Genomic DNA, 13455 nt, shown 5'->3' on the forward strand with positions numbered 1-13455 from the left:
TGTTTAGTAAGTTAAAACTTTATACCCATATACAGGGTTGATCATGGTTAAAGGAAAGGTTGGGTAAATTGGAATGAGTCTTGATTGATGCCTTTATGATCACGTACTTAATTCTAAGATAAAACCAGTTGTGAACGAATGTGGATTATATGCCTTATGTGATTGTTGAGTCATAACAGAGTCTCAATTTGTAAATCATGTAAAGTGAAACTGAGTAGCAATAGCTTTAGACTGTGCACGTCTAAAGTGACGGACAAACAAGAGTTGGGGTTCATGGTGGTAGCCCATGGCCTTTATCTCGGACCGGATTGATCACCGTGTCCTATTTTTATTCAAATGTTCCTCGATATCGCAGGTCTCTGAGGTTACGGAGTCGCGCCCGTACCTCGTCTTCCTTAGTGAAGACTGCTGGACGGACAACTCGGTCCATTGTCTATTTCAACTAAAATAATATTATTGTTGTAGGTCTAGCCTAGTCTAGTCAAGTATGGTCGTCAGATTAGCATGTTATGTCTGCCCTTGTTTATGTTCATTAGTATCAGGTTAGGGTTGTTCGTTAATAGTATCATGTTAGGATTATTATTGTTTTAGTATGTAGTACTCAGCTTTGCTGATTACGTGCTTTGTTTGTGTGTGTTGATCATGGCTATGCCCTATTGATCCTGTGATGACCCAACTTTGGTGAGCAGTCTCTAAGGATCAATGAGCGTTGCCCATCTACAGGTTTGAAGATGATGCATCATTGGGATCGGGATTAGAGAGCTTGTAGTTATAATTGCTTTATTAAGTGGTTCGGTTTGTTAACTTAAAATTGAAACTGTCGTACTATTCGTATTTCCTTATTTCAGTTAATTGGTTTTGGACCTAATATGTAATAAGATTATTTATGAACCTACAATTTAGTTTTATGTTTTCCGCTGCAAAATTCTGAATAAGCCGTTACGTTTTCACACGGGCGATAATGCCTTGATAATTCTCTACGTTTTATATTAAAAGGTTATTTTAGAAAATAGAGAATTGTCGGGGTGTTACAGTTTTAGGCGGAGAATTCTCTTTAGGCGACATTTGAAAGTGTTAAGTGGCCTATCAGTCAGTTTGTCTACACAAGGTACGTACATACCTGTGTGCTTGGGGATGTGTGCTTATGTTGAAACCATGTTGTTAGGTATTTGAACTTGGTTATATTATGCCTTTGAACTTGGTTATGTTGAAATTTACATGTTTAATGTTGTTGGATGAACGTGTTGAACATGGATTTTATTATGAGAATTATAATATGTTACCGTGGATGATTGATGCAAGCATGTTGAATGGGAACATTATATTATTTCATATAAATTGGTTTAGATCGATTGATCGTTGTTCCCTTTTTAAGCATTTCACTACTTTATGAGGACCGAGGACCTGAATTGTTTAGTAAGTTGATCCTTTACACCTATATAGAGGGGGTTAACCATTGGTAAAGGAAAGGTTGAATTAATTGGAATGGGTTCTTGATTGATAACTTTGTGATCGCTTACCTAATTCCAAGATAAAAACAGTTGTGAATACTTGTTGATTTTATGATTTATGTGATTGTCGAGTCATAACAAAGTATTAATTGGTAAATCATGTAAAGTGAAACTCAATAGAAATAGCTTTAGACTGTGCACGTCTGAAGTGACGGACAAAACAAGAGTTGGGGTTCATGGTGGTAGCCCATGGCCTTTTCTGGGACTGGAGTGATCATCGTGTTCTATTTTATTCAAAAGTTCCTCGATATCGCAGGTCACTGAGGTTACGGAGTCGCGCCTGTACCTCGTCTTCCTTAGTGAAGACTTCTGGTTGGACAACTCGATCCATTGGCTATTTCAATTAAAATAATATTAATGATATAAAGGTCTATTCTAGTCTAGTCAAGTGTAGTTTTCAAGTTAATATGTTTGGGTCGTCCTTACTTATGTTTTATTAATATTTTATTAGTATCATATTAGGAGTGTTCGTTTAATAGAATCATGTTAGGATTGTTCGTTTAATAGAATCATGTTAGGATTATTATTGATTTAGTATGTAGTACTCAGCTTTTCTGATTACGTGCTTTGTTTGTGTGTGTTGATAATGGCTATGCCTTATTGATCCCGTGATGACCCATTTTTGGAGAGCATTCTCTAAGGATCAATAAGCGTTGGCCATCTACAGGTTTGAAGATGATGCATCATTGGGATCGGGATTAGAGAGCTTGTATTTATTTTGATTTGCTAAGTGACTTGGGTTTGTTAAATTGGACTTTAAACTTGTCGTACTAACTACATTACTTTATTTTCGCTAATTGGTTTTGGAATTAACTCTGTAATTGATTATTTATAAACCTAAAGTTTTATGTTTTCTGCTGCAAAATTCTGAATAAGCCGTTACGTTTTCACACGGGCAATAATACTTTGATAATACTCTATAGTTATATTTATAAAAAGGGTTATTCTAGAAAATGGAGAATTACCGGGGTGTTACATTGGCCGACTTCCAGGTTGAAACGTTTTACGTAGCTCCTTCGTGACTCGTCTTTTCGTTGTTGAATTCGTCCCAGATGCATGCTGGTTTTCCTTTCTTCCTTATAGGCCATGACTCGAGTGGAAAACAAGAATTTCAGCTCGGCAAATGGAGTAATGGTTCCGGGCGGCAGTTTTTCAAACCATTTGGACGCTACGCCTTTCAACGTGGCGGGGAAGTATTTGCACCAAGTGGCTTCATTTGTTCCTTGGACATAGATATGATGACGGTACGCTGCAAGGTGCATGTCAAGATCTGTTGATAAAGGGGAAAAACTAGGTCGTTGCTAGTATTACACCTAAATCAATCTAAATACCTAAACTAACCACTAGAAACAAGTAGAGTGGCAAACAAGGGTCGATATCCACGAAGAATCACGGGTTCGTAGCTAAAAGTGCTAACATAAGCTAGTTCGAAGAGGGGTTGTTTGTTGAAAAAGAGAAAGCAAACTAAACTATTAAAACGAGAAGCAAGGATTAAAGACACTAAGGGATTGGGGTTCACCAAGGGGTACATGCAATAGGGGATTAAGGGTTTAAGAATTAACTAGACTTGCAAAGACAAATTGCAAAGGGAGTCGATCTTTAATACTCACAACACAATGAATCATGCTCCCGCACTAACCCAAAAACTAGAGAGTCAATCAAAATAAATTCAATCGAAATCATACGACGAAAGGACTCAAAATTCCTTGCCAAGTCAATGCATCGCATTCCATTGACCAAGCAAAGTTACGTCTAACCAAGCAAGCAACAAGGAACCTCACAACTTATGCGTTTAATTACAAGAACTAATAAATTCTACCTTAAACCCCCAAAACACGGAAACCCTAAGCTACACCCAAAACCCTAGATAAGAAACTACTCACTCATGGAGTTGACCACAAATTTCAACATGATAAGATTAGCCAAGAAACTAATAAATCTAACCATAGAAGGTTAAGATAACTAAATAGACAAGTAAAATGGAAAAGTAAAAATATAAAAGTGCCTACTTTTGGGGTTTTTTGATTAAGAAGAAAACAAAGGAGTCAAATCAAAAGAGACTAGAAATAAATGACAATAAATGAAAGTAAAGGTTGAGAGTTTTACAATGAAGCATCAATCCAAGTCTTGAGGAGAATCCCCAAAATACAAGAGCAATAAATGAGAATGTTTTTCTCCCTCTAAAACTTCAAAAAGTTCTGAAAATTATGTAAAGATGAGATCCCCCAAACAATTGGGGGAAAAGGGGTATTTGTACTATCTCCTAAAAAGGGAAAAATAAAATAAGAAAAAATAGAAACTGGACTGTGGTGCGGGCACACCAAAGACGTGCGAGCGCACAAATGTGGGTCTTCGAGGGAGCACCAAAATCGGGTGCGCGCGCACCTATGAGTGAGAGAAACCAAAAATCCCATAATTACGATGAGGGTGCGGGCGCACGCCTCTGAGGCGTTGAAGGGCAGTGAGGCTCAATGGTCAATCAAAAAGTCAGCTACGGAGGCCGGTGCGAGCGCACCAAAAGGGGTGTGGGCGCACCGCTCTAGAATCTTTAAATAGGGCTTAAACAAAATGCCTTGAACATTTTTCTACAAAGGCGTCTCCCGACCTGTGCGGGCGCACCCAATATCGGTGCGGGCGCACCGCTCTAGAAAGTTGAAATTGAGGTTTTCAAAAAGTTCCTGTAACTTTTCTTGAATTTGTGCGAGGGCACCAAATGGTAGTGTGTGCGCACCCTTCTGTAAATGACATAATTGCTGAAATCTCCTTGTGCTAACTTGTGTGGTCTCTTAAATCTGGGTGCAGGCGCACCATAAGCTTGAATTTCATTCTCCCCTTCTAACTCTATCTAAAAGCCTATAAAATCAAAATAAACGAATAAAATAGAAATTAAACTAAGGAAAAAATGATCTAAATTGGCAGTCATTAAGAATTCAACTAAAACTAAGATATAAGTAAAATCATTGAATAAAAGAAAAAATAAGAACGAAAAGTAGAAGAAAATAATAAGGAAATAAAGGTTTAGAGCGACACAAATGTCGCTCATCATCTGCGGTGCCATCATAAGCATCGATGGTGGGCATCTTGACCTTGGGTTATTTAGGTGTATTCATTATGGCTTCACAGAATGGCATTTTGTGCCTAATTGTAATGGTAGCAGTTTCGTGCTTAATTTGATGAACGGATCTGCGCCGGCGAGAGAAGTTCTGAGGCCGAGTTTCTGAGGTATTGACACTAGCTAACTCAAGGGGACGGTCAAGCATCACTGGCGTGGATCCGGTGTCCGACAGTTCATCTTCAGTATCATAAACTTGGTATCTTGAATGACGCCCATTTGTGCCAAATTGTCTTCTTTGGAGATTCCTTCGTGATGGCTCTGGCTCTTGCCGGGAGCTATACCCTTGTCGTGGAGGCCTTGGTAGGTTATTCTGAACTTCATTAAGTCTTACTGGCGCTCCTCTGGCCGCCTCATGTTCTGCCATTGGTTGATCTCCTCCGGCCCTCCAGACGTTAGACTTGAGTGGCAGTCTGATAAGGCGTCTAACCTCGGTGCCGACATTATATATTGCCATGCTCTTCCTAATCTCTACATGAAGAGTCTGCTGCATTTGAGTATGGAATGATGTGTTCATCTCTTGTCGGATACCAGTTAACATGTGTCATAGTGCTCCCACTAAGACGACCTGATCTAACACTATGCCAGTCGGTGGAGGTGCAGCGACATGGTCTCCTTCATCAGACGCCTCCAAACTTATCAAACGACGACGAGGTGTATGACATGCGTTGAAGAGAAGGTTTGCTTCTTCTGCGCCCTGTTTGTCGTTCAGTTTCCACGCCAAGTTGCAGATCGGCCATGGGGTTTTTCTGGATGCTGATGTGTAAGCTTTCTAAGGAGTATCAGGTACACGTTTTTCGAGGTAACCTGCAATTTGATGCTTAAATAAGTATTTGTTAGAGAGAGAAAGAAAGGAAAGTTTTAGAGAAAAGACGGAGCAAAAATAGAGTAAATGTAGGTAAGAGAATTGTGTCTTTTCTCCTTGAGAATCAGAGTATTTATAGCACTAGGTTTATTGGAAATTGCCCAAAAATCTAGGCATATAATCATTGGTGATGTAAAATGTGTCCTTGAAGATCAGCCTCTTTCAGAGGGAGAGGGCTTTAATGGACCTCTTATGTTTTGGGACATATTAGCCTTGATAATAAACTGAATTCCGCTTTTATACGTAAAAATTTATACAAGTAATTCTAAGGTCTATATGTATTCATTCTGTATAAGCCATGTGGCGTGACCTGATTGGTCCAAGATGGATATGTATTTTGTGTTACATCATCAACTTTTATAATTTTAACGCATGTAGAAAAAGAGATATTTACGTTTTAAGTCATGTCTTAGGGACATGAAAAGTCAAATGGGGAAATATTTTAGGATGGAGGGAGTACTCCATATGAAAAAAGACTTCCTCCTATATAATGGGTGTGAGCCTCGTAGAGAGTAATAAATTTCCTCAAGACATACTCCCCGTTTCGAAATAATAAAGACAATTTATCTTTTCACATATATTAATGTAGATCGAGGAAGGCTCCCGTAAGAACACTTCTTACGGTGAGAACACTTCCTTATGGTAAGAACACCTTCTTAACCATTGGATCTAATTTAATCTAACTGCTGAGATTTGATCATTACTAATGGCAAGTTTTGTAAATTTCCTGAAGTTTTTTTTTCTTTCCTTCTTTTTTTTTGTTCTTCGATTCTTTTTCTCTCTCTAAATTTTTTTGGTTCTTTCTCTCTCCTCTTCTCGCGCAGCGATCTTCAATCGAACACGAAGGACACAAATCTGATTTCGTTCACACTCTACATCGAATTTATTAAATCTTCTGCGGTTTACCTTGAATTTCGAATTTCGATTTCAAATTTTGCTGATTATTCTCAATTGATCGATTTTCTTCATCAATTTTTTTCCCAGAATTTCAGCAATTGTCGAAGGTATTTGAAGACAAAATCGAATTTCTTTATTTGTTGTTTGTATTTATGTGAATTCGACTTTTGAGTTTGTTTCGATTATGAACTTTTCCTAATTCTCAATCGAACGATTATGAACTTTGTTATTTTTATTAGAACTTTTTCCTCTTTTGATTTTCATTCGATTTTTAGCTTTTTATTGTTTTTAAATTGTTTCTGTTTGATTTTGTGTTAGTTTTTTGTTGTTGTTTTGTATTTAATCTCTGATTATTCTTAATTTTAATTTTTCAGGTTAATTGTGCTCTGTTTTTATCTTTAATGGCTTCTGGTGAAGTTGATATGTTATCTCAGGGTTCTAGTTCATCAGTTACTCAATCAGGTATTATTTAATTCTCGCCTTTATTGTTGATGATGTTCTAAAGGTTTTTCAATCATGTTCTAAATATTTCTTTTTATGTTCTTTAGATCTTATTCATTTGTTTGTATTGTTATTCATATTGTAATATATTTTTTTGTTCTAACTATTTGTTTTTATGTTCCTTACTTTTTTTTTGCATTTTTTAAAATTTTAATTTCATTTCCTAAAGTTTTTATCTCATGTTTTAATTTTTTGTTTTTATGTTCTGCATAATTTGTGCACTGGTTTTAATTTTTATTTTATTTTATGTTGTGCAGTTGGAGTTATTATTAATGAACCATCAAGTTCTTCTGTTGGTACTCCTAGAGTGTTTACTTCATTGAGTCCTGGTGGTACTAGAGAATGGATTCCTTCTTGTTCTGAGGAGTTAAAACCTATTGTCGGAATGAATTTTAAAGATCCCGAGGAAGGTTTATCCTTTTATAAAGCTTATGCTACTGCTTCAGGTTTCACTTCTACAAAAAGTACTACTACAAGAAGGAAGAAGACTGGTGTAGTTGCGTTCCAGTATGTCGTATGCAATAAAGAAGGTTTTAAGGCGTCTCGTAAGCCTGTTGTGGAAGCTGTTGAAGATAAATCAGATAAGGCTCGTTCTACACGAAGGCGAATGCTTACTCGTATTGGTTGTGGTGCTCAAATGTGTATGAAAAACATTAATGGATCATATGTTGTGACATACTTCAAAGAAGAACATAATCATCCTCTATACACTCCTGGTTGTGCTAAAATTCATAAGTATGGGAGGAAAATGAGTATTTTGCATAAGAAGATTATTATTGATAATTCAAAGGTGTTTTTTATTCTTGTGTTCTAATGTTTCCTTCCTATGTTCTAATATATTTTGTGTATGTTCTAAATTGTGTGCTCTGTTTCCTTCCACAGGTTAACATTGGTCCAGTGAAGTCCTTTAGAATAATGAAGGAGTTAACTGGATCATATGACAATGTTGGTGCATCAAAGCAAGATTTCAAAAAAATTCAGAGAGATTTGAAGGCATTAATTGAAGGATCCGATGCACAAATGTTTATCAACAATTTTCAGAATAAAAAGTTATTATGGAGTGCGTTCTTTTATGATTATGAGTTAGATGAAGAAGATCATCTCTGTAGAGCATTTTGGGCAGATCCTATTTGTAGAAAGAATTGTGCTCTTTTTGGAGATATGGTTTCATTTGATACTACATTTAAAACAAATAGGTAATGTTCTAATATTTATGCCTTATGTTTTAAACGTTTTGTTCTTATGTTCTAAACTGTTCTGTTTTTTTCCTAGGTACAATATGATATTTGGGCCATTTACTGGAGTTGATCACCATAAAAAGTGTATTACCTTTGCTGCTGCCCTTATATCTAATGAGGATATAGTGTCTTTTGAGTGGGTTTTTAAAATATTTGTGAAGGCAATGGGAGGTAATGAGCCTCTCTGTTTGATTACTGATGAAGATCCTGCAATGAAAGTTGCCTTTCCCAAAGTGTTTCGGTCTACAGAGCATCGGTTTTGCATGTGGCATATTATGAAAAAGATGCCTGATAAAGTGTGTCGTGATCTTCCACCAGATTCTGACTTTCTACAAAAGATTTGCAAAGCTGTTTGGAGTGAAGAGATTGAACCGGCTGAGTTTGAAGAGAGGTGGGCTAAGGTTATTAGTGAATTTAAGTTGGAAAACCATGACTGGTTGTTGCAAATTTATGAGAAGCGTGAAATGTGGATTCTGGCTTATTTTAGGGATTTATTCTTGTATGGTATTATGCGAACCACATCAAGGTCAGAGAGTGAGAATAACTTTTATACTAAGTTCACTAATCCACATCTTACCCTTGTTGAGTTTTACATGAGATTCGAAAGTGCTTTGGATGCTCAACGCCATACTCAAGGTGAAAATGATAATTCTTCTAAACATAAACATCCTGAATGCAAAACACGTTCTGCCATAGAGAAATTTTCTTCTGAAGTTTACACGACAACTGTTTTTTATGAGTTTCAAGACGAGGTTGAATCAGCTCTTTTCTCTTGTGGGCTTGATGGTTTTAAGAAAGAATTTGGATTGGATGTTTATACTATTGGAGAAGGTTGTCGTGTCCGTAAGTTTGATGTTCTTTTTAATGTTGAAACATTTGATACTAGTTGTTTATGCAAGTCATTTGAAAGGCAAGGGATTCCTTGTAGGCATATGGTTTGGGTTTGGAAGGCAAAACATATTCAAAAATTCCCGAGGCTTATGTGCTTAACCGATGGAGTATAATGGCATGTAAGAAGCCTATTTTTGATTTAGAAGGGAATGAGTTGGAGCAATGTGTCCAAGTTGTAGATAGGAAGAGATTGTTGAATGATTTGTGGAGTGAAATTCATTCTTGTGTGAGTTTGGCTCAAGGGAATGAATTGACACTTAGTGCTCTTGTGGACAATCTACGATCATTGAGCTTTGATTTGGAATCTCAAAGTAGTATTGTTGATGGATTGAGTGGTAGTGTTTCTAGCAAAGCTCAAGATATTGAATTGCTTATTGGAGCTAGTGTGCCTACTGAAATTTTGATTAAACCGCCTAAAGTATCAAAGAACAAAGGAACCGGGGTTCATGTTCAAGGTAGTGGAAGTGATGAACGGTTGAAGAGTGATAAAGAAAAAGCTGTTGAACAAAGTAAAAAGAAGAAGAGGTTGTGTAAAGGATGTAAGAAGTTGGGTTACCATGATATTCGTAATTGTCCCGAAAAAGAAAAGTAAAAATGTAAGTATTGTTGGTTTAAGTTTTTTTTTTTTTTTATGTTCCAATATATATGCCTTATGTTTTAATGTTTTGTTTGTATGTTCTAGTTTTGTTTTGTACTTTTTTTATTATATATTATACTACTGTGTTTAAAATATTTAAAGATGTGTTTGATTTTTCAGGGGTATCTGTGTTCTAGTTGTTTAATATTTAATGTTCTAGAAAAGAGGCCTTGTGTTCTATATTCAGGTACTGTGTGTTCTATATATTTCCCTGTTTTTTTTTCTTCTTATTTTAAATATTAATGTTCATGATTTGTTTTATTTTTGTAGGTAAAATATTCACTGTCTTCTTTGGAGGCCAGATTCTTTATTTTTGTTTATTTATTTATCGCATAGTATAATTTATTTGTTTTACGAACACAAATGTTATTTTATAGTTGACATTTATTATTTTGTAATTTTTTTTGTTCTTTTTTTCTGAAATATTTATTTTATATATGAATTACTTGTCTTTTTAATATTGTTTGTTTAAAGTTTGCCATCTGTAGTAGGATTTAATTTTGTATATATTGTATAATTTTTATTCCTTAGAACATGTTCATATCATCTTAGAACATATTATTTGTGTTTTAGAACATGTGTAGTTAACTTTTGATATTTCAACATTGTTTTAGATAGGACGACTACATGTTCAAAATATTGTTTTGTGTATCAGAATTTTTATTAGAACGTATCTTGCTACTATTAGAACTTGCCAATATATGTTTAAAACATGTTAAATTAATAGTAAATAAACACGCAATGAACTCACGATAAATCTATTTTTAGAAATCAAAACATGGATATATTATCCAAAACAACATGTGAAAATCAACACACAGAATCTTTTTCAAATATTATCTAGATTACATAACCTTGGTTCAAATTAAAAAAGGAACACACAGAAATTATAATTCAAACTACATTCAAGTCAAAGTATTATATAATAAAGTTCTAGTCTAATCATATTTAATCTAATCTATCCTCATCTCTCTCTTCCATTTCCTCGACTTCATTAAAATTGCATGATGCTCGTCATTTAGCTTTGTTGATAATATTTTCCCACAATATTCTACCCTCAGTTTTTGGAGTATTTCAATCTGCAAATAACAAAAAAAAAACATTAGAAACAATGTTTGTAACTTGAATGTACAATATTGTGGGAAAAATATGTTTTCTATTCTTCTTATTTGTTATTTCTGTTGTTTAGTTGTTTGTTCCTTTTTGTTCCTCTGTTTTATTGGATGCGCCATGTTCTAAAACAGAGTGTCTTGTGTTTTAATGTGTGTCACACATGTTCTAAACTATTCTATCTTGTTTTTAATGATTCATATTGAAAAAAAGAATACTTACATTGTCTTTCTCAAGTCCACATTGCCATTTTTCTGCATCTTCTGCCTCATATGTCTGCATGTGCCTCATCAAAAACACTCCACAATCATTCTTGTTGCTTAAGCTTCTCCATGGCATTTTAATTGTCCGAGTTTTAAATGATTCCACATACTCTGTGCTTTCAATGTTGTCGATATGGCAGAAATTTTTTGCAAACCCCCTCAACTGAGTAAGAAAAAAAACATTAATTGCATTTTTTTAATTATATTTTATAATTAAAATAATAGAATAAATTAATGTATTACCATTTGTTTTGGTTCATTTGCATATTTCTTAAAGAACGAAATCTTTGCCGGCAATGGTCTGTTATCGATGAGATCAAGTTTGCTTTCCAAGAAATTCACGCAAAGTAGGTAGAAGTGTGCTCCATTTACGACAGGCATGAATACCTGTTCAGTCAAATAGATGGCAGTTTAGGTGCTTAGTTCATATTATCCAACAGTTTAAACTCAAATAAAATTACCAGGTTCTATGTTCATGTTCTAATCATTCCTTAACATGTTCTAATTTTAGGTTCTTTATGTTCTAATCTTACTCAATTATGTTTTGAATGTTTTTATCAAGTATAAATTTACAGCTTACCAGTTGGATATTTTTGAAGCTGTCCACTCCTGCATGTTTCATCTCTTTTACCATCCTTTTAAACAGAAAGTCCATCCTTGCTTCTTGTGTATCCTTTGCATTGAAATACTTGTTTGTGCACAGTATAAGCTGAAAAATTAAATTCAGTGTTGGGGATTTCATTAGTGATAAGTTATTCATATAACATTAATTAAATATAAATGTAATACACTTACATAAATTTGTGTGGAGAAAAAGAATCTGTTTTTTTTCTCTACACTCCTCCTTCTATTTTCGATGTTCAGGATATATGAATATGCATCGATAATGGTGTTCACCAGATGTTCCTTATCCGCCAGAGTATGCATATCTTGTCTAGTGATTGTGTTTACGGTGTCCTCATACAAGATCTCCCTATAAATGATAGTTTTTATTAATTGTTAGATAAAAAAGATGAAATGTTTAAATTACATTAATAAACATGTACTTTAAAACTTACGTTATATCTCCTTCAGCAAACGCATATTCTGCCACTCTCCTATACCCTTCTTCAATGTTCTTGAATTTGCTTTCATTTTCAATCATGAAAGGAGACCTTAAGTGCAATGGAAGTCTATCCACATTCCTTTTTTCCCTTTCTGTTTTTGATTCAATGATATTTTCTTTCCCCCTGTTTAACACAATAATATTTATTTATTATTAGAAAACAGTTAATTAAACAAAGTAAACTATGTTCCAATTTCTAAGGCACATGTTCCAAATAATTCTCTTCATGTTCTACAATAACATGTTAATTGTGATTTTCAACTGGAAAGAATTGAAGTCTTTTTATATTTTATTAAATCTATTTTTTTTTAAAATACATAATTTTTCGTAAAAATTCCATCCAAAATACATAAATACAATTACTTCTAAACAATGGAATTTATGTTCTAATTTCTAAGGCACATGTTCTAACTATTCTAGTTCATGTTCCAAAATAATATTTTAAAACTTATTTTGCACTGGACGGAATTTTATTATTTTGAAGTCCTCAAAATATTTTTTATAAATATATTGTTTTTAAAATACATAATTTTTGAAAAAAATTCATTCAAAATACATTAATACAATTACTTTACCCTTGATTCTGTTCCTTGCCCTTCTGTTTTGCATCTCCACTGTTAAGAGCTTTCTCGGTTTCCTCAGCTGCTGCATCAGCCATTTTCATCAAATTTTCAGAAGATGATTCATGCTCTGGATTTTCAGGTTGTTCTCCTTTTTTGGTTGGCGAGGGAGACAGTAAGTTGAAGCTTGTGTATTTTGCAATTGCAATCCTTGTGGTTTCTGGTGTTTCATTTGATGCAGATTTATTGGCAGGCTCCCTGATTTCAGACTCGGAAGGAATTTCAGGTTCGAGGCTTGGGGTTCTTAATCTGAACCGTGGAGTTGGTATGTCTAGCCTTGGAGTAATGAAATTCTCTGGATGATCCACTGCTTCATGTATCTGTGCTTCAGTAGGAGTTCTTTGATTCTTGTTTTCATTAGCCTTTTGCTCATAATACATATTCCATGCATTTGCCATTAACTTATCCAACTCCTCCATGAAACCAGGCTCGTCAAACAGATGCTGATCTTGGCTTAGAAGTGATGGTGTTTTGTTTTTTGGCTCTTCTTCAACTTTGTTTTGGCTCAGCTTTTGTTTCTTAGAGGTGTAATTGTTCCAAATGTTTTCAACTAGGCTATGCATTTTGTCTGTTGTATCAGCCTCGTTAAACATTTCATTTGCTTTGTCTAGCATGTTGTACATCTCGCTGACATTTGAAGCAAGCGTCTTTGCCAATGTACCAAAATTTTCCAAAAATTCCTATAATTTTGTAAACAATATATTA

At 34.7% G+C, this 13455-nt stretch overlaps 2 protein-coding genes across 2 annotated transcripts; both read left to right on the forward strand.

Annotated features, from left to right (window-relative positions):
• The first annotated feature begins 5361 nt into the window (after window positions 1-5361).
• On the forward strand, window positions 5362-9128 carry LOC110801111 (protein FAR1-RELATED SEQUENCE 5-like). The gene is made up of 5 exons (XM_022006427.2): window positions 5362-5409; window positions 6760-6847; window positions 7144-7676; window positions 7769-8082; window positions 8159-9128. The coding sequence occupies exons 1-5, from the start codon at window positions 5362-5364 to the stop codon at window positions 9126-9128; spliced, it is 1953 nt and encodes a 650-aa protein (XP_021862119.2).
• Window positions 9128-9607, forward strand: LOC110801110 (uncharacterized). The gene has a single exon (XM_022006426.2). It carries the CDS (start codon window positions 9128-9130, stop codon window positions 9605-9607), a length of 480 nt encoding a protein of 159 aa, XP_021862118.2.
• Window positions 9608-13455: the final 3848 nt, after the last annotated feature.

Source organism: Spinacia oleracea, chromosome 5 (assembly GCF_020520425.1).
Source record: "Spinacia oleracea cultivar Varoflay chromosome 5, BTI_SOV_V1, whole genome shotgun sequence".
Classification (NCBI taxonomy): domain Eukaryota; kingdom Viridiplantae; phylum Streptophyta; class Magnoliopsida; order Caryophyllales; family Amaranthaceae; genus Spinacia; species Spinacia oleracea.